Raw genomic sequence first — 26995 nt, forward strand, 5'->3', positions numbered from 1 at the left:
AGCTATTCAAAGAATTTGTGGATGCACAGTTAAAAAGGCTGAGTTTAGATACAATAGATCATAAGACACAGAATAAACTAAGGCATATCTTGTTGGTATTTTCCTTTTTCACAGTTATCCCAAGAGGCAACAAAGCCGTCTTCTTTTAGGATCATGCATAATTTGATCGCGAGCATTCTGCTTCAGAGAGCCCACTCACATCCAGTGTCTTCAGAAAACCAAGATAAAGGGTGTCATTGAAAAATATCCACCCACAATATGAAATAAAAAGGGGGGAATCAGCATTACACTTCCAGCAGAGTTTAATGAGGAAAAATTTGAATACTGGAAAGTTTTATCTCATCCATTCTCAGAAGCCAACTCTTTGCAAATGAAAAATAACGGCTTGACTTAGTTGAAACACAGGACCTCTTTAAAAGTGATGAATTTCTTTAACCATATGTTTTATAATACTGCATTTTTTATTTATCTCTGATGCTTGTTATTTACTTTTCTTACAGCAACAGATTTCATGCACATAACTTAATTGTGCCCAAGTTAAATAGACTGGAAGACATGGGCCTGCTTTGTTTCATTTGTGCACTTTTTCCAGGCCACAAAAGTTGGATGCCTCCCACCCTTAGCCTGTCTAACACTCACAATGACCTCATTTGAAAAAGTCCTTTGTGCGCTCACAATGGCATATTTTGCATATCTCAAATAATATTCAAACCTTTCATGCAGCAAAAGGACAAATTGCATCAATTTACTTGACCCTCTTTATCAGTTTGTCTAGTTTACATGTAGATGAGATATTATAGAGGCAGTCCTGGCCACCATACAACTCTTTCATATAATCAATTTTTACATTCTCTCACTTTGCAAAGATAATTTGTTTACTATGTGAAACAGTGCGGTGTAAGTTAGGTACACTGATTATGTGCTCTCTATAATCAGTTTTTCTGAAGCTTTTAACAAACAGTTTTTTTTTAACTCTTGCCTGTTCCAGCTTTTCACCACTAGGCACAGATTTAGTTTTTTATTTTTGTCTCTGTGGAGATGTTGACCGTTGCTGTCGTGACCGTTTGCTGTCCCGCTCAACCAGCCTTGCAACTGAACACGGAAAAGTCGACTGCAATGAATAGAGGTTTGAAAAGCGTGACATGACGATTCTATTTTACAACTGCCAAACCGAGTACCGAAAGCTCAGCCTTGTAGGGCTGCCCCTCTTACCAGAAGGGATCATTCTTATTTAAATCCCTTGATCTTAAACAATACACAGATAAAAATCCGTGCTTTTGGTTGTGATCCATATGAAGTCGCTGTAGACCTTTTTTTTTGCATGCGTAGCTTTGCTGCCTTGCAGCAAGAAGGTTCTGGGTTAGATTTCTGGCCCAGTGTCTCCCTGTGCATGTGTGGGTTCTCTCCGGGTACTCCAGCTTCCTCCCACACTCCAAAAACATGACTGTTAGGTTGTTTGAGTTCTCTAAATTCTCCTTAGGTGTGCGTATGTGCATGAATGTTTCTTTGTCCTGTTTGTGTCTGTGTGGCCTGGCGATAGACTGACGGTGTACCCCAACTCTTACACATTAACAGCTGGAGATGGGCTTAAAAGCGCAGATGCTTATCGGTATTTCACAGCTGGCTGGGTTACTGACCATAGATATGGCATCCAAAAATCTGAAAGATATTCGTATTTACAGTAAAGCAGGGCAAAAAAGGAAAAAAAATTGAAGCTCAGCTGATCTTTATGTGTAATTTATTTGAAATTATTAACTAAAATATCTGAACCAAAATCTTCAGATCTTAATATCTAATGCACTTCTTTCACAAGGTCTCTAATCAGTATAATTTAATGACTTGATTTTCATGGGGGAAAAACGGGCAACCTATTAAATCCAATAGACAGCAGCCTAAGCTAGATCTCCAGGCTAGTTTTGAAACTCACCTGAAGGAAATGGACGATGCACAGATGGCTACATGCAGTCGCTGTGCAGTCAGCAGTTTTGATCGCAGGCATTTTTGACGATGCTCATTCTCTTTTGGCAAGGGTTAAAAAGAAATGTTACAGTCACTTTTTTATTGTAACACCCGACGACACAACATATGGACTGCATCTTTTACGCACAGGGGACCCAAGCAGGTACTCAACATGGCTGTGGCTAGTTTCGAATATGCAAGGCATCAATACCGAATAATATAAAATACAGTCTCCTTCAAATCCAAAAACTACCACTTCTAACTTGTAATCATTTATAGTTAAAATGTCTATTTCTGTCCTGTAACAGATTTTAACTTTGTGATTAAAAAATAGAAAACTCAATACCGAACCCTTTCAGAAGATGGATGTTCAAAGCTTTGCTTATTAGCTAACCTCAGTTTATTTTCCTTAACTTTTCTCCTTTTTCTCCTTTTCTCTGCCATTTGTTACCTTATAATCTCCAACAAACCTCTGAGGCCCCTGTCAAAGCTGCTGGATTAATCCCTAGATAACATTTAAAACAAACTACTACTTTCAAAGTGAACTTTTGTGGCAAATAATTTCAGTGTATCTTATTTTTTAATATCTCAGATTTATCTGTGGAAAAATATTGGGAACCGTCTACAATTTTTCTCCCTCTTCACAATGATGTCTTACTTTGTGTTGGCCTGCTGTAGAAAAAAATCAGCTGTAACGAAGAGGTCTGGTCACCTGTATTGTCTGTACTTAGAAGAACTTTATCTAGCACTGCAATTTAAACATAGATTTGCACATTAGTAACATTTTATTCAGAATTTTTAATTATTGCGTATTTATTAAGTGTCTTGAGTTTATAGTATGTATCCTTTTATATCAGGTCCTGTACAGCTTCTCCTCATTGTGAAGTGGGGTGGTTGCCCATGGACAGAAAAAATAACAACCACTGTTTTAGTAAAACTCAGGCACATGTAATGTGTAAAAGTGAACAGGTAAAAGCGCTAAGAAGTGTTCAAATGTGGTCACTCACCTGTCTTTTCTGTATTCTCTTCAGGGTGTTTTGACTAAAGGTTCCCTAGAGGTTATGATACCAAAGGATCTGGGGGAGACCATGTAATAAGAGGGTAAATGGGTTTTCACACATGGTTTTTCTCTTTGCATGTGTCATAACAGTGATAAAAATTGCAGTAAAAATATAAAAAGCCAACAGAAGATCAGTCTGTGACAAGTGGTCCCACTTTTAACGCCACTTGTCACAAGTTGGCCTTTTAGAGCAGGATTTGGAGTGAAGATAAAAGCTTGAGAAAAGTATTGTGGAAATAATGGGTTTTCATTTGTCCACATTTGATACAAAAAGCTGTCCAAGAGCAATCAGATCTACTTTAACTAACTAGCAGCCTTAAATACCGTCTGATAGAGGGTTAAACCATTATTTATCTACAAGGGAGCGTACAAAATCTCAACAACCCTCTATATACATAAAAGCTTTAATATAAATATAAGTATTTAACCATTTACGATTTTTAAATATTTAAATTTGAATCACCATTATAGAAAAAACAATAAAAAAGACCATGTGGGAAAATCCCTTCACTGTTTTATCCCATGGCCTCCCATGGAACTTTTCAATGGTGTCTGGACTCTTAGGGAGGTTTTCATCCTAACACCCTGGAGGGGAAAAAGAAAAGAGAGTTGAGTGATCACATTTTAAAGACCACTTTTACACATTCAGGTGCATTCACACCGAATGCTGTGTCTGCCGTAATTTCTGTAAGCACAGCAGTTAGTTAATCGCTTTGCGTTTTAGATGGTGTTTTCACACCGGACCGCATTATTAAATAGGGGAGCTTGAGCTGCATGAAACTGACACACCTCTCACATGAAGAAACACACTAAATACACTGAATGGTTACCAACGATGGGCAATTGAATGAATCTATCGACCATCGATGATAGACTCAGCCTTTTTAAGAGTGTTTAATTTTCGATTTTTTGTTCGGCCTACGGGTTAAGACACAGCCCACAAAAAAACAAAATAAACAAAACAAAAACCTTAATGCGGAATATTAATTCAATGAATTAATTTACATATTCCGTGGTTAAAAAAAAAAAAAAAATATATATATATATATATGAATCGAGTTTCTGTATAGCAGCCCACTTTTGGCTCCTCTGAGCTTCCGTAGCTCTAGCGTTACTCTCATATTGCAGTTTGGCAAACGATGGGGTCAAATGAAACAGCAAGCGACATCATCCAGCTACCAGTGAGAGTGGGATGTTTGTCCTCAAGAAAGGAATCAAATCATCTGTTGTTTGGAACTGGTATGGGTTTGCTGCGACAGACATGGAGCAGGAGACACCATGCTGTAACATCTGCCTAAAGGCTATCGCAACTAAAGGCAGGAGCACTGCACACTTTTTTCAATACCTATAAGAGACATCCATCCCAATATGAAAAATTCCATTCTCTCCAGGATAGACAAGCCTCATTAACCAACAAACCTCAGCTAAGAATCAGTTAGCTGTATCCTTCTGTGCAAGGCAGAGCATGTGATAGGAAAGGGGTACGGTGGAAAACAGTGACTGAAAATGTTGCTTTGCACCTAGTCAAAGACATGGTGCCCTTATACACCATGTAGAAAACAGGGTTTATTAATATGATTAAAAACTTTCCTTTTTCCTTGCCAAAATTTTTTAAATGTCAATGACAGCAACTTCAGCAAAGATTTCATGTTCTGCACCTCAACCAAAAGGTGCTTTTTTTCCGTAGTTACCAAAACGGGAGTCCTTATTTATTTCACATACAGTAGCATCGTCTGCCCACAGGCCGTGCAGGGCCCGAAACAAAAAGGCTAGATGCTATATAGAAATTCACTAAACAGTCAATAATTAATTGAAACTTCCTAATGGTTACTAATATGCAAGTCTTGAGTTGCAGTACTAGATAATGTGCTTCATAAAATGCTTTAAGAATGTGCAAAGCTTCTAATAAACTTCTGCACACATTCCCCAAGTACATACAACAAAATAATGAAGATCTCCTTGTTAAGCCTGCTAAACTGGGTTGTCTTTTCGTAATAAAAAAAAAATTAAAATGAACCGGTGCGAATACTTTTGCAGGCACTGTGTAAAGTGGCGATCTGAGAAATCCCTGGCCCTAAAGTGTGTTATCATTTATGTGCATAACAGGTGAGGTATTTGGAAAATGTGTGCATTCTTTGATGCAGCTCTCTAGATGGCACTGTCACTGCACTTGTTTGTAGGAGTGAATCCATGGGGCTACTTGCCTGAGTCACAGTATACGCACTATCACGCTGCAAAAGCACAGATAAAAGGAACCTTATTTCCCAACAAAAACTCAGCACACCAGTGAACCAAAGCATGACACCATCAGGCAGCTGGGCCATGGTTTCAGAGAGGACTTTGGGTCAAACAGGGAACATTAGTAAGTAAAAGGAAGGGAGCTACTTGGTATTCAAGATCCACACAATCTGTCTTTCAAGCTGTATTTTCCAGTGTCCTGTGAATCAGAGAGGTAATGCTTTTCTGGTTATAAACATGTCACTGTCATTATGATTTTAGAGGGACTCACATATTAAACAGACCTACAGCATAAGGTGTTTTGTGCATCACTGTGAAAGTGTATGTTTTTAAAAAGGTTTAGTTTGAAATTGCTTGAGTAGTTAGTTTCCTCAGCATTTTGTCTTCTCTCCATTTTTGAACCTAAAATAAATGTGCCTTATGTTAAAATCTGTATGTATTTTCACTTTAGAAACCTCAGTCAATTTAATGAGCAAAGATAAAACTCTGGCTGTTTTGCAATAGTTGGATTCTCTATTTTTAGACAATGCTGCTTTGTTTTAAAACAAAGAGACGTGGTGTCATGGTTCTAATTATTGCTGCAGAGATAACTGGCTTAATTTCGACCAAGTTGTTTTCATTTAAATTTCTTTCTCAGCAATGTTTGTTGCAATTTGAATCACACAAACCTGGTTATCAAGAACCAGAGCAAATTACTGCACCTTATCATTTCTGTATGTACTCAAATTTGAAAGGACTTCTTGATCACCCAACCGATTGCTTCTAAGTGCTCTCTCTTGAGATCTTTGTAAAAATGTGCACTAACAGACAAACATGGATTGTGTTCCCTCTCAGCTTCCCTCGCTGTGTATTCATTGCTTTGGTGCAATGGTGCAATGTTTGGAGGGAAAATATTTGAGCTACATGAAGATAAGGACAGGGTAATGTACCATAGCAGACCCTAGTTCACTGTCCCTAAGGAGATTGGGAAACCAAAATGAATTATCCCAAATCTAAGCAAAAAGTCTCCTTCCCTCGCTTCTGACTTTAAGCACCCTTGATCTTTTTCTTAAGTAAAATGAAGTGTAAAAGATTAATGTTGAATGAAATTCGGCCAGATTATGACAAGTGGACACAATGAAAGCTAAAGTCAGTACTCTACATAACGATGTAAGGGGACACCCTGTGACTTTGAGTTTTTCCAGGCTTGTGAGATAAACTGCCATGGGGGAAAAAATGTTGTGCCTGCACATATAAACAATACACACAGGAGGTGGGGAGTTCTCATAAGGCTCCCATACACTTTTTCTAACAAATCTCCTCCCATTCCTCACTACTCATGAACTGAAGGCCTTTCCAGACCCTCTTTAAAAAGCTTGTGTTTACTGAGAGTGACCTCTTACCAGCTTAACAGCTGTGGCACTGGTTCTCTGTTTTGTCTTTCATCAGAAACCTTCACCATTGAAGCACAGTTTTTTTACCCCTTTATACAGTTAAACACAAGAAAAGTGTCACAGACAAAACTTAACTTAAATTCAGCTCAAGGATTAGTGAGGATAATAACAGCTGGCGTGGTGGTGTGAAGGATGGAGTTTGATTGTTTTTTTAGGAAACTAAGGCACAGAGGGAGGCTTAGTATGTAAGGTACTAAAAGGGGAAATTGGGATGGTTTAGGAGCTGGCTGCCAAATACCTGTAAAATGTGAGTAAATCAAGACTATGGAGGGAGGAAATATTTGTTTAGCTCTTTTATCAAATTGGCTCGAGGTTCAGTGAAGGCCTCCAAACTCACAGAGTACAAGGAGGGAGTTATCCCTCATCAGAGGCCAAGGAGTGGATCCGATTCTGGTTACTGATTAGCTTATAATGCAAAAAAAAACAAAAAACAAACCCAAAAACATATCTTTGGGTTCCTCCACAGGAATGATGATTTTCTTTTTTAATGAAATACTATATTTTCATGATAGTTGATGAAGAGCTTGACAATAAGGGATGCTCAGCGTTTATCAAATACACCTACAGACAGGAGAGCTAGAGCTTAAATAAAGGTCTTTGAATATGTAGATCCTTTGTGAAAATGTCTGACAATTTATGAGCAAAATAAAGTTGATCAAACAATTAATGGAGCTGCACTGATTAAATTTTTTATGCAGAATTTAGCCCTTTAATAAGGTTCAGTTTTTTCATTCCTTGTTTATTTAAAAGTGAAGACTTTTTTAAATTTAACAATAACATGTTTACATTAACAATGCCTTTTCACAAAAAAAGAAATGATATTGTGAAAAAGTGATTACTTATAGATTTTTGTCATTCATTCCCGCATACCAGAACCACATTTTCAAGTTATTTCTTTAGAGGTATTGTTCTTTAGTAGGTTACTGTTCTTCTAAAGAGAAAGGTTTGCACAACTTAGCTTCTCATTTGGCTGCTTCATTTTCAAAAACTCTGTTTTCAGAAAGTTATGTGTTGAACCAACTCTGTATTATTACTATATATTCCCCGAACAGCTTCCGATGCTCCGACTCATTCGTCTTTCTCAAAAACTAACATTGAATTTTGGGTTTGACTGGATTTATTTTTTTCTTGAGGTGGCTCCAGCTTGCTTATTTCTTCACTCACCACCCACCTCCTTATCATTTGATAGTATTAAGCGGTGCTGTTTGCAGAATGGTTTGCACATTCTTAAGTGAAAACGTATTACTGATAAAGAACTGCCCTTATTTCACAATTGAGAATATAATTGATTGTTTTTGTACCAGATAGTGCAAAGTCTCCAGCAGAAGTTGCTGTTTATTCTACTGATTTAAGCATGCAGCATTTAAGTATGACTTAGAGCTGGAGTTGTAACAAAACTTCAGTCTTTAATGTGTACAGTCTAACATTATTACTCACATTATGTTTCACTTACCTTTACTTGTTTTTATTTCTTTCCTTTCCTTCTGTTTTTAAGGTAATGATTTATTTTTGTGCAGAAAGTCTGCATCTCGTTCATTCTGAATAGAACAGTGCATAGACTTAAAAAAAAAAACCCTTATCATCCACTGCAACAGTGAATGGAGTCCATGCACGGGGCAGCTACTGGGAAGGCTGGATTGCGTCACTATTTGTGCCCCAAGGCAGCTCATACCTCGAGTATAAATCAGGCTTTATGTTTAGGGCATGGTCAGCCAAGCATCAACAAACAGCAGTGTGAGAAAAAGATGAGTTTCAGGTGCAGTACCCTGTAACACCTGATCTTTATAATTAGGATGTTCAAAATTAATTGACAAGCTTATGAAGCAGGGGAGCAAGTCTTTCTGTAACTTTTGTAACCATACAAGTGAGTGGATCAAAAGGACAGCATGTCTTGGGTTGTATTATCAACAGGTCATATCCAAAACAGACAAAGATCTTGATAAATGACTAGAAACTACCTATGATCTTATCATAGATATGACTATAAGGGAAATGTGCCCTTTTAGAAGACTTTATGCAAGCTTTCAGAGATGTCACACCTATAGTTTTTGTATTTTGGTCCAAATGAGTTGATAAACTCATAGCAAGATCCAAGTAACTACAAACTAGAGATGAACTGATACATTGACTGGCTGATATTTTTGGCCAATATTAGTGTTCTTGTAACAGCATTTCCAGATAAGTGCAATAGTTCACCAGTTGAATAGTGCATTCAGCATGTGAAATGATCAATAATACAGTATTTGTCTCTTTGTTTCTCCTTATTTCTAAAATTACTTCTCCATATTAATGGTTTGAAAACAACTGCAGTAAATTAGACGATTACAAATTTGAAAAACATTTAACTAAATGTGCACCCCCAATGGTGCATATACGTCCACATAGGACGTATATGCTGTAAGACTGGTCTGAATAAAGACACAAATAGGGTACAATGAGTAAAATGCAAATGTGGTGCATAATTAAGAACTAGGAATTATCCTACAACTGCTGTTAGAATAAAGCCCTTGCAGATATAACTGATGCGTATAGATCAACTGACTGCATCACTAGTCTCTTGTACATTAGCACCACTCAAAGGTGTAAACACAATTGCCTCATACCCCTGTTCATACTTGCATCCTGACCATGCACACAAATATTGATCATCACTTCTCATATATTTCCATCCTATTGAGTGATTGTTTCCCAAAATAACATTTAGCGATTTAACCATAACACAATGTTCCAGTCATGTTGCAGCTTGCAGACATAAAAAAAACAGAGATAGTTGACATTTACGGGTTTTGTCATAGCAAAGTTTTATACAAATACCTGAATTACAATAACAAGAATTTGATGACATGAAGCCTCTGTTGACAAACACTGCTGGGGAAGGTATTGGAGAATGGTAGGCTTGGCTTTATTTACTTTGATCAGTTGGGAAAAAAATGTTTCAACACATTTTAGGGTGAGAAAGTCCACTTCTACTTAGACTTAGACAACTTTTATTGTCATTTTGTATACAAAGAGTATATACAAAACAAGATTTCGTTTAGTATGGCTTTAGTAAAAGAACATTTCCATTCCAAAAAGTGCAGCAGTGATCAATTGTAAACAGTGTGGGAGAAAAAAAAAACATGGTGCAAAATATGCATTGATGTGGAAGTTCAGAGCATTAACATATATGGTGCAAATATGCAGTATTTTGGTTTAGTGTTGTCAGTGTGATGCAGAGTCTGTGACATGATTTAGAGTTTTTTCAATGGTTCAGCAGTCTGATGGCGGTCAGGAAGAAACTGTTGCAGAATTTGCTGGACCTGCATCAAATGCTGCGACGGCTCTTCCCAGTGAGCAGCAGAGAGAACAGTCCATGGTGGGGGTTTTAGGGGTCATTAATGATGTTGGCTCGGGACACGTAGCGCTGGGTTGAAATATCTTTTATAGAGGGAAGAGGAGCACCGACTGTTACAACTGTTACTGTTGTCTGTGATGTGCATCCCCAGGAATTTGGTGCTGCTGACCACCTCTACAGCTGAGTTGTTGATGAGCAGTGGAGCGTGGTTAGGCTGGTTCTTCCTGAAGTCGATGATATTCTCCTTCATCTTCTCCACGTTCAGGATCAAGCTGTTATCTTTGCACCAGCCAACAAGCTGCTCCACCTCCTCACTGTAGTTCTTGTCATTGTTGTCTTTGATGAGGACCACCACCGTGGTGTTGTCTGCATACTTCACAATACGACTGGTGGTGAACCTGGGGAGGCAGTCGTGTTATCAGAGTGAACAGCTGGGGGCTCAGGACACAGCCCTGAGGGGAACCTGTGCTGTCACCTGTGATGACATCAGAGATGTTCTGTCCGACCCAGACTGACTGAAAATTGTTTGTGAGGAAGTCTAGCAGCCAATTGCAGAGGGGAGTGTTGAATCCCAGCTGTTCCAGTTTGCCTATCAGATGCTTTGGGATGATGGTGTTTAAAGCTGAACTGAAGTCTAGGAACAGCATCCACATGAGGGTGTTCTTCTCTAATGGGTGTGCTAAGTTCAAGTGAAGAGCAGAGGAGATGGCGTCTACCTCTAAAAGTAATCTGTGCAGTCAGTTCATTGGGATTATGATCCTACTAAACAATTCTATATATAGAGTAGGGTGCTCTGACACTTGTATGCCCAGATGTTCGGATGTGCAGCAGGACCCTATGACGCTGCTTGACACTCTCCCAAATAGACTTTTCATGTAAATCAGGTGCTTTGATGCCCAGAACACGTTCGTGTGAAAGCACCTTTAGACCCTTGTCTTTCACGATCTGTACATAACTCAGAACATCCCATGATACGCTTGTTTATCAATTTGTGTTGGGCTGTAACTTAGAAGATGCATATTATGTGTTCTGAGCTCGATGGAAACATTAGAAAAACACTCTGAGAGCGCAGACCTCTGTTAAGCTTCAAATTTTGCCCATATTGTGACTTATGCCTATACCAAAAACTCACGCATGATCTGGATCTTTACCACATCTTAATGAATTGCTCTTTCACATGAGGCACACCTCTGGTAAAAATTTCCCTATAATCCTTTCATAAGTTTATAAGTAATGGCCATTGTATGTCTGCAGCCTCTGGTGTCTGTTCTGCTCATACCTTCTTCATTCGCTCTGCAATGTAATCTTTTTTTTTTATCAGCAGATCAAGACTTTGAGCAAGTCATGATTGGTTTCTTCTGCCAAAAATTGTGAGAGAATCCTAAAATCCAAAAATGTCTGTATCCTGATTAGGATCTGCATCATCACAAAATTTTTTGGATTGCTTCTTTTCATGAGGCTGGAAAAAGATGTACTAAATACACATATTGTTATCACAACCATTGAGAAAGCCCTCAGTTCACATTTTGCGGAAATGTTTCAGATGCAAATCTATTACAATCACTAAAATGAAATATTTTAAAGGTGTTCAATGCTCCCGATATGTCAGTCACTGATGCTTTGAGCCAGGAATTAACTTGGAGCAAAAAGCAATATTTGGTTACTTTAAATGCCTTGGCCTTTAGGGTGATCAGTTTGTTGACTCTTTATTTCCCTTTTTTCTGCTATCTTAATTAAATCGCAAATGTTACTAGTATTACGCCTCTTATTTTTTTATTGGCTTGTTAATTACCTCATTAGGATTTAATTTAGGAGTGGCGCAGTTTGTTGCACTCTTGCTTTTCAGCAAGAAGGATCCGTGTTTGATTCCCGGCCCAGGGTCTTTCTGCATGAAGTTTGCATGTTTTCCCTAACATTACAGTTAGGTTAACTGGCATCTCTAAATTGTCCTTAGGTGTGAGTGTGTATGCTTGGTTGTGTCTTCGTGTGACTCTGTGTTGCCCTGTGACGGACTGGCAACCTGTCCAGGGTGTACCCCACCTCTAACCCATAGACTGCCAGAGATAGGCACTGGCTTGACCAAGACCCGGATGGAATAACTGGGAGAAGATGGATGGATAGATTTAACAAAAATGCAAACAATATATTTTTAATCTGAAATATTTTTATGTCTTTTTTTCTTTGCAAATAAATGTGAGCTGTCAGTTGGCTACCCCAGACACACTGACCAATGGACCTTGTAAGTTTTCTGGTGGAAACCCTACAGGGTATAGCTAATATAAATGCCAGTGTGTACAAGTTATTGTTTTTATTATTGGTACGCATTTAATAAGTGAGGCAAAAATTGTCCTTCATGTTCAGACAGAGTCAATTCTTACAGTTGGGAAGAACATGTTTTATTTCTTTGTTCACCTTGAATCACTGTCATTATGGTTTTGCACAACTGACAGAGTCCTCTTATGTGGTTTGGGAGTGAGTCAATTCTGCAGAAGTAAGGTGTGGTTTAAACTGTTGGCATTGTTTTCTCATAAGGAAACCAAACACGGATACTATCTGATCAAATTAATGAGAAAACAAACTTACCATCAGGAGGTAGTAAGTTAAGTTTAGTTTCCACACTCTGATATTGCACCATTGTTAACATCAGCACAAAGAGAAAAAAGTCTTAGACATGATCATTTGGCATACTTAATGTCCTGTTTGGTCAAATGCTTTTGTGTATCTGCCAGCCCTGCCCTGAGGTTCATGTCTACAGAAGGGAGACGAAGCTGCTTACCTCTCTGCACAGAACCATGGGGCAAGCTGTGCCAAAACAAACTTACTGAAACGCAGCTACAGGGCCGACAGGATTTTAGGCAGAGGCAGACTCATTTTTGATGTCAGAGATTAGGGCGTGGCATTAGGTAGGCCTTCAGTGGCTAGACTGATAGAGCTCAGTTTGTCTGACTTCTCATGGGAGTACACAGCTGAATGGAAATTATGTGAGCAGGAACCAGCGTGAGTAGAGAGGTAAGTGCGGTAAATGAAACGCTGGCAGGTTCACTGGAAAAGCAGGTCTGTCACCTGCTCTCAAGCATTTCTGCTCCTGCCTGCTGTATATCTCTTCTGTTTTCTCTTGTGAAAGTATGGATAAATGTTTTTTGGCATCGTTTTCCTGCATTCAGGGAGGTTTGAATGCATGTGTTGTGACTTGAAGCTGAGGGTGTGTTGGGCCTGCTGCTCTGTGGCATGTTTAAGCCTGTACATTTGATTGTATGGCTATGCTACAGCTGCTGAAGTTGTTTTGGTCGGTCGAGCATTGAGCTGTATAGGGGCTGTAGTTTCTTAAAATAATCAGGGTGTTGCCTGAAAGTGTGACTGAAGAGGAAAGACTTCAAAGAAAAAGCAAAAAAAAGAGGAAACTTTGTAATGTAATGCACCATTCCCCGTGGGACCATATCACTACTCAGCAGCTAACTTACTGCAGAAGGCGTTTTTGTTGTTCATTCATTTTCTTTGCTACAACTAAGAGGTAAAGTATTATCCTGGTAAAATTTTTTTCTCATAACCTCAGTTTCTACCAGACTATTGATTGTGCTAGTTTTCTTTTTCCTTTTTTTATGGAAAAAGGTCAGAAAAATATGTTTGGTTGAAGTAATGACAACACACTGCAGGTATGAAGGGAATCTGTTTTTTCACCTGGTAGACTTTGTGATTTTTGTTAAAGTTTTCCTCCTTTAAATTCTTTTGCATCTATTCTACATGTAACCTACATCATTCCCCTCTTTCCATTTAATGAAGTTTGTGCTTTTGGTATATTAACATAATAATTTCATTTTTCAATCATAATCTTGTCATGGTAATTTTACTTACAGCAAATATTTTCAATATATATTTTGCATTTTTTTTAGGTCTCAGCTCATATGTCTGCAGCATTTCAAAATGCTTGAATTATTAATGCAACACCTTAATGTTATTTTTTTAGTTAGTTTTAGTAACAGAAGATCTTCGTGATGTGTCTTAGAGCAGAGCAAACCTTTCCCTTAATTTTTAAACATATGTTTTCCCCTTTGGCTTAGTTGACCAATGGTGTATGAAGAGGGATTGTTGGATTGCCATTTTGAACAAAATTTTAGAAATAAAACACAGCAAGGTAATTCCGTTTTTCTATTTTATTTATCTATTTATTTAACAAAAAACGATTTCAGCTAATTAAATGGAGAGCTGCCAGAAGTTATTGTTTATGATTAAGGTATCTGGGTAGTCACATTTATAAAAAATAAAATAAAATATGTTGTGTATTAGTCTTTCCAGTTGTCTCATCAGGATTTTTGTGATCAATGAAAAAGCAGATATTGAAAGGGGTTTTATATAGTTTCTTGGGTTGAAGTCTCAGTAAATGTTCCACTTGCGTGAAAACAAAGTTTTCATGGGCAAAGAAGGTTTCATATTTGTATGCTATGAAAAAGTGTGAGAAATTACATGCTGTAGGTGTTCCCGTTATTTACTGTTGGGTCGAGATCGTGTCTCTCTTTGGCTTTGAATGGTCCAGTTTGTGAGCATTGTACAGTAGCTCCCAGGTAGAGCTTGTTAATGAGGCATCAGCACAGTCAAGCTGAAGCTTGTCTTCTCCCATTCAGCAACACATCAGCACAGGCATGGATGGAAAACACAGGCTGCACTCTGTCACCTGCCTGAGGTGTCTTCGTTTTAAAAACACTTCCGTGATGACAGAGCTATTTAAACTGGGATGAACCGGATATGCGACAGCTGTGTATTATTCCATAACTAATTCAATGAATGCTTCCACAAGACGCAATTGTATGGAAATCCAGACAGCTCTGAGGCTAACAAAAACACATTTTAAAGCAGTCATGTAGAAAACCAACATGTATTAAAATAGTGAATTAAAAGTGACACAAAGTCAGTGTAAAAATATTTTTTTATTTTTCAAAGTAAGAGAGCATTCAAAGTAGTAGTTTGAGTTACATACATTTTATCTGATTTATGTATTATTCAATTAAGCCACAACTGAAAAACACTGATCACAAAAGAACCATTAGAATTTGGAGTAAAAACCATAATTCTCTGTACAGTTTCTACATAAAGTGCGCAGAACAGTTATCAGGTTTTTAGTAGAATGTGATATCAAATGCTAAAACCAACTCAGCTGGAATACTTGTATGGATCACTCACCTCATTCTTTTTATATTTTGTTGGTAAGACATGATTCCCTCAAATTCAAAAGTATGTGAGCTCATTTTCTGGATCAGTACCAGTTGTCTTACGCATTCTTTCTCTCTTTCCTGTTCATGCTGTCTGTATCTGAATGATATCAGACCACAGCCTAGGTTCATATTCCAAAACAGTTTGTCTATTTATTGATCTACATCAATAAATTGTCTATGTTTTTCCCTTTATCAGATCTATCATTAAAACTGTTAAACATAAAAAAAAACAAAAACAAAAAAAAACTGTTAAACATTTCTTTTATGATTTTCCAACTGTATATATGGGAAAATGGAATATTTAAAGGAAAAGTCCAGTCAGCAAGGAATAACCAATGGGTCATTATTTATAATTGAAACTAATATGTTTACGACGATTTAATGAATTTAGCGTTAATCAGGAAAAAAATAAAAATAATGTTTTGTGGCGATCACGAAGTCCGGTACCGGCCATATTTTCCCGAATATAGTAACACCTCACCCTTGACATCTTCTGGCAGTGACGTCACAGTGTGGTAAGCCTAGCGCCGTTCTTCCAGCTTCACAAGAAAACTCAATGATAACTACTAGACACATCTACAATCAACAACATTTATTTAAGGTTTCGAGAGGACTTCACCATTGAAACCCATGAGAGCTATAGTTAATCTGACAACGCCCTCGTGCATGGCAGTTGGATGTTGTAAAACCTAGATTAAAGATGAAAAAAATTGGTTATTTTACCTTTCCAATTTATGACTCACCACGGGTTCGTTGTTGGATTGCCAACTTGAAGAGGAAGGATTTGCCATCGAACTTCTGACCAGAGAAAAACACGTCATTAATCTGTTACTCTCTGCTTCGCATAGTGCACTGGTCATCACCATCATGGATAATGGCACGTTGTGACAAACACCAGATACAGCACTGAGACTTGCTCAACAGCCGATACTGCATCGTGATGTCACAAACCGAAATGTGGCACTAGTGCTGTTTGACAACATGGATGTCTCTGGTAAAGCACGTTCAAATAAAAATTACTCTTAATTAAAAACACTTATTTATTAAACAGTATGTAAGAATTTCAGTCTTAAAGTACTTTCAGGATTTTTGTATTCTAAATGTGACTGGACTTTTCCTTTAATAAACTAACAATATGGAAATATTTAATTTGTTATTATCCACTCAATTTGTTTGCCATAATGTTGTCTTGATCCCCGTGATGTCATATCTCAGTCCATGTAGTTATTCTCAACATAGTGACAGTAATGTATACATTTATAGCTTCATATATGATCCTAAATATCCAATGATTCTTGAACCAGTAAAGACATCAGTAGGATCAAATTAAATCACACAACTATAAAATGCAGTAAGGGTGTGAAAAGGACCCCTGGATGGAAATTTATTGAGGCCTTGTTTATAATTATTTTTTTTCTTTTGAATGTTTGCTTGATGCCAAAAAACTTCACTTTTTTTAATTCTAATTGGCTTTGTTGAAAAACATGTTTTTATCATTTGATCGTTAATATGAATGAAAGGTAAAATCAATTTGGAGTCAAAGCTGTTTAAAACCAAGTTTTAGATTTTCAATTAGATTTTTGTCATCCAGGTGAAATCAATTGCTATGGATTTAAAAAAAAAAATGTTTGTGTGTGTGTGGAAAATACAACTTTTTAAATATTTCTAAATTAATAGCACTGTCATGCAGTTTAATTCTGTTCTTTTGAGTTTTTCAGATTTGCTATATTAAAATTCGTCATTCTAAATAAAAAAAGGACTTTGCACACAGACTGCTGAATTATCAGAATAACTAAAAAAAAAAAAAGCCCCTACATTATCTGAGTAAGGAAAGTTCACTTTTTGCTGGTGCTTCATGTGCTCACTTCTGTTTAGTTTAACATTTGTATTCACTCTTCTACCTACAGAGGTAAATAGTCTGCAATTAATAGTTACTGCTGCATATGATGGTTTGATGTTTTGCAGCTAATTCATTTCTGTTTATTCATAAAGTGCCAATTCTCAACATTTTATTGCAATTTACAGAGAAAGTTAAATCAAATCACACAAGCTAAATGTTTTGTATCTAAGGAAATTCAACTGATTGCAATGAGTCATGTCTTTGCAGCATGCACTCTTCCAGAATGAGCATGAGTGTCACAGCTTCATATGATCCTACTATTTGTTGGATTGAACAATTAACGGGTCTGTTCAGGCTTTTGGTTTGACATTCTACCAAGGTAGAAAATGTGTTCAAGAAGACAGTAGCTGATGCACAAAATAAACATATAAGCACAGATCCATTAATATTGCCTCTGTCAAAGAAGGTAATGGTAGACGACTTGTTCCATCGCTTGATATTTCTGGTAAAGAAACGGTAAAGCAGTTTAGCTGAGCTGTTTTTTTTTTTTCAGATCAAAGGGATAAAGCTGAGGCCATAACTATGTCCAGGAGATATTGAGGAATAAACACTGAAAAAATGCCCAACTCTATTATCTCTGAGGTTGCTGAAGGCAGCAGTTTACCTGAAGCCTCCTTCTGGTATGGTGTCACAGCTCAGCAGAGTAAAAGGATACAGATGTAGCAATTTAGCCTGGCCAGCCAGACTGAGGTGGCATGCACTTGTCTCAGTCTGGCAGAGCTTGATTTCAAAAGCGGGACTAACAGGGTCAGCCTCATCAGGTTAGAACTGTTCCATTAACTACGGATGTGATGCGAAAACTAAATATAACCAAAAATAACCATTAATCAATCGATGATGTGTGTTAGAATGTACTATTCTTATTAGTTGTTTTTATCAGTTATTATTTATTTCTTATATTATGTGTAAATGGTGGTGACAGTGATTTTTGTTTTTGTTTTTTAAGCATATGCACTGATAGATCGATGGCACTTTTTAAAATTTCGTTGTTCTTGTGACAATGACAATAAAGATAAATTGAACTCCAAGTGGTGCGCTGTTTTTATGATTTTGTAGCCCGTTAAAAATGTCAGAAAATTCTCACATGAACAATTTCTGCCAGTTTTTCCTATCAAAATACCTGCAGATATAAGGTGTGCTCTTAATCACATGCTTAATTTTCATTGCGACTTTGCTACATTGTGGTCTCCAGCTTGTTATGCTAGCAGAAAAGCTCCACTGCATTATGGGTAATTTTTTGCTGAGAGTCTGGCATCGCAAAGTCCAACCTACCACGCTGATTGGTCAGGCCAGATCCGACTGGAATCAATGGCGGTTTACCAGACTTAATTATGCTCCATTAATTTAGACTGGTGGGCCAGGCTAGTAGATATTATGATGGGAAAAAGCAGAAAGGACAAACTTCATTATATTTGAATTTATAAATGGTGATTAACATGGTCACAAAATCCTTCCATATTCATGATCCATGCTGCTACATTTCTGCACTACATTTGTCTTTTTTCTCAATCCTATAATAAAGAAACTATGAAATTGAAACTACTTTTGATCCAGGTATTTAGGATTGAGCTTGACAATATAGGGCTTTGTACATATTCCAAAGTTAGCTTTATTATGGGATTTAAATGACAAGACTCAAAAAATAACATCACTTATTTTTTTTGTTACCCAGAGGCAGTTTAATGCCAACTACATGAAGTGAATATGCAGCTTCTTTTTCACCGAATCTGGTCCGAAAACAATATTTTTTGGAAGTTTGAGCCTTTCTAAGAGAATGTTGTGTTCATATCAAGCGCAGAACTGCCAGATGTCCGCTTTCTTGATCCTTAGTGCGAAGATGATCTCTAAAACCTGACAAACTCTTCAAACAGGTCATTATGGCCTTAAGTAGTTACAAACTTGATCAGCAACATTTTTTTTTCTAAGAATTTTAAAAAGAAAGCTAAAAGGTTTCAGCTCAGCAAACCTAGGATAAAGTAATGAATATTTAGATGAAATTATCTTCCAAAACAGGAAGTCTGAGCCAAAAGTCACTTGGAAAAAATATCTGACACTAGTAGGAACTGTAGGGTCGAAGGGTTTGTCTTACTTTATTGACTGACTCTTTAAAAGCACTCTTGATAAGCACTCTTTATAAGGTAGCACCTTAAAGTCTTAAATAAATGGCTGTGGAGTAAATGTCTTATAGAATTGTAAATTTAAGTTAGGCTATGACCTTCACAAAAAGGTGAAAATTCCTTATTTCTTCTAATGAAAACAACTAAGTAAAAAAAAAGAAAAAAAAAAACTAAGAGTATTTCATTTTCACAGTTTGCCTTTAAATCAGTTGAATTTTAGTTCAAACTAAGATATTTATGTTTATTTTTTTTAAATTATATTTAAGGTCATTTGCAGTGAGCATTGCATGGAGAATATTGGTGAGGATACTTAAAGTAAAAAACTACTGTAATGGCTTTCATAATTACCGTTTTAAGGTCTAATGCTGCTATCAGGCACTGAAAAACTTTTAGGGCACCTTTCATTAACTATCCTTACTGATTAAGATTTCTGGCATATAGATGTATTTTGATGTGATTGGACTAAGGAGAGCTAGGATCACTTTAAACCTAACTACTGTTCTGGTGCACAAGTGTTTTAATTTACCCAAACAACCATAAAAGTTGTTAAAGCATATATTTTCTAAGGCTAGAAGTATTGCATATCTCATTTGAGTATTTGAATCAGGAAAGAATGTGGTTAAACATTTCCTGAACAGTTTTGATTGATGTTGCAGTAACAATGAATTCCTTGTAAACTGTTGCCTTAACTGACATTTCAAATAAAATTTTTATTTTAACTGTGAACTTGATTTTGCATTACTGATACAATTCCTTTAATGTGACAATTAAGCTATTTCCTTTTTTTCTTAAACTGTAAGCAGCCTTATATTCTTTTCTAAAAAGAATTTTATGAATAAGGTGGTTTTTGTCTTATGAAGGTGTTAGATTACCCATAGTTTTATTGTATGTGTGTATATATATATATATATATATATATATATATATATATATATATATATATATATATGCATGTATGCATGCATGCACCATCCCTGTCGTTTGGAGTGTTAAAGGCATCCTCCCCCACAGCGATACTAATGTCCGGTTAAGCCTGTGACCTTGCATTGCATGGATTCCTCTATTTGAATGAAACATTCACCTGTGTGAGACTTTAAAAACTGTTGCTTGCACATAAAAAGAACCTTTTTTGTGGATGTACTGTAGATTGGTTTTTTGGTGCTGATATAAATTGCTTTTTGTCCTAGATTTACTAACAAGGCTTTTTTTTTTTTTTTTTTTTTTAAAGCAGTGGCTATCAGACAAGTGGAATGGCCTACATTTAAATTGAAGTACCATGCTGGTCTTGTTTGCAGGACTGCAAAGTTTTGACAAATGCTTGACAATCTAGTATCTTACTTTATAAAAAACAGTGCACATTATTAAAATGTGTTAAAATGGTCTTAATCCTCTGGTTTTTTTAAAGTCAGTATCTCTCACATGTCTTTTTTTTTCTCAGCCTTCAGGCTCAATGAGCAAATCTGTCCTCTTAGTTGTCTTGTGACTTTGTGTACAAAGTGGCCTTTTAAATGTTACAGCAGCAGTGCGCTGTAAAACTTAGAAGAAATGAAAGCAATTTTTTGGACTTTTATTTCTTGATGCAACAGTCATAATCTTAAAGAGAAAAATTAAATTTCTTTATACAGTGATAGTAGGTATTTGAAGTAGTAGAATTTTTCTTTTCTTGTTTTTCTTTTTCAAAAAATGCAAATCTGAGAATTTCTACTTATCTACCTGCAGGGTGTCGACCAAAACCAAAGCCCCATCCCCGCCAGGACTGAAGACGGTGGATTGTCCAGGCTTCTCTCAGTGGCGCCCGGGAAACCCTCATTTAACCATGGACCAGAAAGAGAACATGATGGATAAAGAGCTATCTCTAACTGTAGTTTTGCCCGATGGTTTGGAAAAGAAGACCCAAGTCGAAGGAAGGTATGAATGAATGTTACCTTTTCTGTAAAAAGTCAAAAAAACAAAAAAAACAAAAACAAAACAAAACAATGGTGAGTGGATTTTCTTTTCACACACTGAACAGCCATCATTTAAGTCCAACATCATGAGACTGATGACGGATTAAGTCATCACATGACGTTCTGCTTCTACCAGACTGAGTCAGATGGGTGGAGTCCCTGAATGTTGTGGTTCCAGTTAATATGTACACTCAGCCAACTTTAATTGCATTCTTTTTAGTTTTTCTCTCTCACAAACTCTAGTAAACATTTTTTTTCAAACATTTTTTTTTATGTTTCGTTAGGCAGCAGTGCAATAAAGATTCATAAAAAGGATTAAGTACTGTACAACCCTAATCGGATCAGCATGTGTGCATACCTCCGTGTCGGTTTCAGAGCAAGGTCTGTGCATAGTCCTTTATCTCAGCTCATCAAGAGAGTTTACTTAAGATATCATCATCTCATTCTCGAAAGAGACACATTCTATAAACACCACTAAAAGGGATTCTCTGCACCTTGGACTTGTGAGAATGAACTGATATTGTTCTCTTTTTGATCAGAGCAAATTTAAGATTGAATGTTTCTAACTTCATCCTTTAAAATGTATTCAGAGCTTTAAATAAAAATGTTACCAGCATTTACATTGTGAAATTAGGAATAAAACTAAAAATGTCTGAACTTTTGTTCCCCAAAACTCCTGCAGGCTTTGAATTAAACCTTTCAGTCGCTATGTGCAGCTATCAGCAAGACAAATAAAATAAACTGCTTAATGTTGCTCCTTTAATTTGACTTTTATTCTGACATCTTAGGACTTAGAACTTCATGTCTGAATTTTTAAAAACCAAAACTAAGCACAAATTAACTCCAGCTGTAATAACATTTTTATTTTTTTCAGTCGGTTTAAGAGATGAGACAAATGTTAACACTTCCTCATTTTCAAGGTGTGCAAATAAGAGTGCATGTTTTTGTCAGTTTTTCATAAATGTTTGCATTGTGCATCACTGTTTTACACTGTTACAGTGTAAAATATCCAGTCCTGGTTTGATGAGGGTTTTTGTTTTGTTTTTTTTTTGTTTTTTTTAATGCTTGCTGCATTTAAATGTATATTTAATATCAAAAAAATCAATCAATACATAAATAATTTTGTCTTTAAAAAGAGCTGAATAGAGTTTAAATAAATCTCAAGGAACATTTTACAAAGTCTCTGCTTGGTGTGAAATTACCTAGTTGACATTTGACCTGAATTTAGATTGTGGAGTAGTATTTGATGGGATTCAAAAGGAATTTGAGACTTTGCTGCCACTAAATAATAATTTAAGCATTTCTTTCATGTTTTGTTGCTTTTAGTGTTTTAAATATATAAAGAGACTCACAGTTGCCTTTTATGTCTCTGCTTCCTTCTGTATATCTGCTTCTGTCTCCTTGGCAGAAGGCCGCTCACACTGAGCCTGGTTCTGCTGGAGGTTTCTTCCTGTTAAAATTAAGTTTTTTTCTCCCTACTGTCGCTACAAGCGGGTGTGAGGGATTGCCTTCAAGTCAATGAGTCAATGCAATCAGCTAGCTTTCCTTAAGCCGCGCAAGTACTGTACAATTTATTTATTTTTAGCCCTTCTCCAGTCGTGCAAGAACTTTTTTGATCGGGCCTAGTTTCTGCCTCATCTCGTGTTGTGTACTCTACAGGGGCTAACGAGGGGCGATTCACCTCTCACGACCACCTCCCAATCAGGAATCGTAAAGTCAGGAGAAAATCAAACATGTTTAAAATCAGTTGCCCATCGCACGATTGCAACATAGTGTTGGGCCACACAGTGTGAGAACATGCATTGTGATCTGTGAACTTTTAACAGTTTGAGTTGTAGCTCTGTGCAACGATTGAAAATATTGCACAGTGTATGCCCGGCTTTAGAAAAAACTTTGAATCAGTTTGAATGTATGACCTGGCTGAATTGTCTCTGTAAAGTGCCTTCAGATGACATGTGTTGTGAATTGCTGTTATATAAATAAACAAAATTGAGTTGAATTGAATTAAAATGTTTGTGTCACAGGATTAACTCGTTCTGAAAGCGAATTAAATCTGAATTGTTTAGGCAGAAATTTTTGGTTTGTTTTGGGGTTTTTTGGCTCGCTTCGGGTGTAGTTAGGAGAATTGGTGACTAAACATCAACAGTATTTTGAAAAGGATTTTGAAACCTCATCTCAATAACTGACTAAAAACCTTTATTATCACACAGCAGGAAAAAAAAGTGCTGCAACTGAAAAGGATGAATTAATAAATGTACAAAATGGAAGTGCTTTACATGAAAAGTGGCAATAGCCAAATATTGAAAAATGGTTTAATTAACAGCACACCTGTTCACAGGGTATAGAGTGTTGGGAGTAGTGACCGGTATAAACTAACAGTTGCTAGGAGGAAGGATCTGTAACAACAAACCTTGTAGCTCGTAGGGTAAAGCAGTGTTTCAATGAAGAAGCCCTTCAGCTTTGGAACAGTTTCATGCACAGGGTGAGGGACACTGTCCAACAGCTATAGTTTTTTTACTAGAATTCCTCTGTCTCCCAACTTCTGTCTCCCAGCTGGCCCTCCTGAGCTCATCTAACCTCTCATCTGTATAGCGTCATAGATGTTTTTTGTTGCTATAATGAAAAAATGTAAACGCACACACTCTTAAGTTCTTCTCTTTATAACATTTTTTTTTTCCGCTTTCCTGTTTTCTTTTGTCTTCCAGCAAAGCCCTGATGGATCTGTTGGTAACCCTTTGCGCAACCTATCACCTGAATCCATCGAGCCACACTTTAGAATTGGTCACTGCCAACAGAAACAGTGTTAAGCTTAAACCCAATGCTCGTATAGGAAGTTTGGGTGCAGAAAAGATCATACTGAAACCAAAGGGAGATGATAAAAATAAAAAGGCTGGTCCACCGATGCCAGAGGTAAGTCATCAAACATAATAACAGATATGCAACATTCAGAATTCCTTTTTGGTTGAGCTTGGAGTTGCTGATTGCCACCATTAGTTGATACAGATTTCATGCAGTGTAAAAAAAAAAAAAAAAAAAAGGCATTAGAATTGTTGATTGTTGGAGACACCATGCAAAACAGGGTTGAGCTGAAACATTGAAACAATTTTTGCCTTGTCTTTTTAGTATATTAGTTAGGCAAAAAGCTTAAATAGTGTGGTTAGCATTACCAACTGTAATAATTTTATTCCAACATTTCTTAAATCCGAATGTTTTTGACATAGACTGAAGCAGCTTTGAATAGGATCCGATGGAGCACCTTTGCTGGATTCCAATCTTCCTGTGCTCTGCTGAAACACTCAGTCTTTGCAGCTTGCATTGATCAGCGACAAGTCTGGACATGTTGTATGGAATACAGTTTCCTTTTTACAATCCCACATTCTCTCTCACTTGATTTCTAAACAGCCCAACAATACTCGTAACTTGAAATATTGTCGGTTAAATCCGTAAATGGGTAGATATCTTGGATTTACTGATCAGAAAAGGATTTGATCTTTTAGTTTCTGACGCTCCTGTCACTGGCCAGAGAAAACGGCGTAAAAGTTGGGTTCACTACAGTAGGGGTAACTTTTTGTGGTCCAAGTACGAATAAATAAAGAGACTGACTCACTATGTTCCAGGCAACTGTTCGGATGGTGATAAACTTCAAAAAGAGCCAGAAGACTGTATTACGAGTGAATCCTCGAGTTCCTCTCCGTGACCTGTTACCAGCAATATGTGAGAAATGTGAATTCACCACAGAAACTACAATTCTGCTGAGAGATGTTACATCATCCACCCCTTTAGACTTGTCTGGGTCTCTAAATGATCACGAAATAAGGGAAGTTTACGCAAAAGACACAAAAGGTACGTTTCAATATATTGAAATCATGCTGTTAATTGGACATTTAAGCCAGACTCGCACTCACAACGGTGTCGCTGCAATGCAGGCATTATAATGACTCAAAATAATTAATGTCAATTAGACACTAACATCAGCCACAGGCAGTGTGGGTTCTTTACCAAGGCAAGGCAGCTAATTGGAGCGATTCTGCAAGAGGGTTTTGCTGGACATTGCTGCAGCCTCCCAATCAAGCTCCTGAATTTCACAACCAAACAGGAAAATTTGGGCATCCGACAGGAAAGGGTTTCAATGAGTTTCAGAAAATAAGCAACACACCAACTTACTCTTACTTGAATAGTGAAAACAAAATGGCACAATGAACAGCGGGCGATTTGCAGGATGAAAGAGGATATTTATGTGCACAGATAATGAGTTTTAACCTGTAAATGCTAGAAAGAGCTTGAAGCTACATGAACTTCTTTTCTTGGAAGCATCTTTTCTGCAGGCTGGATACAAAGTTGGTTCGCACTAGGAGCAGTGTTCAGTGACTTTTTGATGCATGCCTGCACTCCTGCTACAGCACATTCAGTTTGATTTGGTTTTATAATGTGTAGCTCCTTTTATTTGCTCTTACTTTGTCATCATACTCTACAGAACCAGCTTGCCTTTTCTTAATTTTCTTTCATCCTTTAGTTTAAATGGCTGTCTGTTATGAGCTAAATCTTTAAATCTCTCTGCAGGACAACTTGCTTCACCTATATCTTCAAGCTCACCAGTCTCTGCTGGTATGTTTTAATAGCATTTTTTTTATGACCCTAATAGATCAGTCTTATTGTTTTGAACTGTATTAAGTACTGTCTTGAGCACTAAAACAGTTTTGATGTTTTCATTTTGCAGGAGCAGTGATCTCAGGCGAAGAAAAAAATCAGAAGGAAAAGGAAAATAAAGGCCTCTTCAGCAAATTTAGAAAAAGTAGAAAGAAATCAGAGGTGATTATTGAACTGTAAACCAATTTTTATCTGCACTCTAAACTATACTGAGCCTTAGTACTCTTAAGATATGCATACCTTTAGCTTTCCTACAGTATATTTAGATGTGAAAGGGATTTGTCTTTAGTTTACCACTGGCCAATGTTCACTGTTTGGAAACAGGCCTCTTATCAAATTCTGATTGGATGTTTACTCTTTAAAGCCAACGACAGCCAGTGCCCCAGCTTCTCCTGTGCTTGTCAGCAAGCCCCGACCACTCAGCATGGCCTTACCCTGCTCAAATTCATCCCCAGTTGGGTCTCCTACATTCTCCAATGTGTCTAAGAAGCGACGTGCGCCTCAACCACCGGTCCTCATGTCTCAGAGCATTCAGTCAGACTTTACTGCTCGCCAGAGAATCAACTCTGAGTCCAACACCCAACTTGATGGGATTCAGGTAAGTGGGTTGTAAGCATGAGATTTACTGTAAGCTCTGATTTAAAAAAAAAAAAAAAAAAAAAAAAGTTTTTTTTTATCTCTGCATTTTGCAAATATGGATTGTTTTACATCTACCATACAGAGCAGTCCTGTAAGTCTTGGATCCTCAGCAGAATCGTCACTAAAGAGGACCAAACGCAAGGCTCCTCCACCTCCAACATCTCCGAGTCCTGTTGTCCAAAAAACTCAGTCAGAAGAGGAACATTTACAAGGTCTGAAATTAATTAGCTTTCAGTTTAAGTACAATGTGTTTTTGTTTATCTTGAGGGGGGTAATAAGGAATTTATAAGGTAACCTTTAAATAGTTTTGGTAGAACTTTTTAAGCACAGTCTAACTTTTAATATCTTTGACTCTTGCGCCTTCTAGTGTATTCTAATGTGTAGTGCACATTTTGTAGACCAAGGTACTGGGAACTAAACTGGGTGGTGGAGTTATTTCTCTTAATTAGATTAATCTTGCTGTATTAAATCTTAATTCATTAGAATCATGCACCAACAACCTGGTTTTAATATAG

General features: G+C 37.1%; 1 protein-coding gene across 5 annotated transcripts in view; it reads left to right on the top strand.

The window, feature by feature from the left end:
• cobll1 (cordon-bleu WH2 repeat protein like 1) overlaps nt 1-26995 on the top strand; it is a 36753-nt gene that overhangs the window by 3963 nt on the left and 5795 nt on the right. For 3 of the 5 annotated variants that reach the window (XM_015370489.1, XM_015370487.1, XM_015370485.1), the window contains 7 exons: nt 20968-21156; nt 23900-24104; nt 24812-25037; nt 25755-25799; nt 25912-26003; nt 26206-26439; nt 26563-26692. In XM_015370489.1, the coding sequence (XP_015225975.1) occupies nt 20968-21156; nt 23900-24104; nt 24812-25037; nt 25755-25799; nt 25912-26003; nt 26206-26439; nt 26563-26692 (1121 nt within the window). Of the gene's footprint in view, nt 1-12888; nt 13034-13184; nt 13536-20967; nt 21157-23899; nt 24105-24811; nt 25038-25754; nt 25800-25911; nt 26004-26205; nt 26440-26562; nt 26693-26995 lie in introns of those variants that run through there. The other 2 variants (XM_015370490.1, XM_015370488.1) reach the window with 2 other exon arrangements.

This window comes from Cyprinodon variegatus, unplaced genomic scaffold (genome assembly GCF_000732505.1).
Source record: "Cyprinodon variegatus isolate N-32 unplaced genomic scaffold, C_variegatus-1.0 Scaffold46, whole genome shotgun sequence".
In the NCBI taxonomy this organism is placed as follows: domain Eukaryota; kingdom Metazoa; phylum Chordata; class Actinopteri; order Cyprinodontiformes; family Cyprinodontidae; genus Cyprinodon; species Cyprinodon variegatus.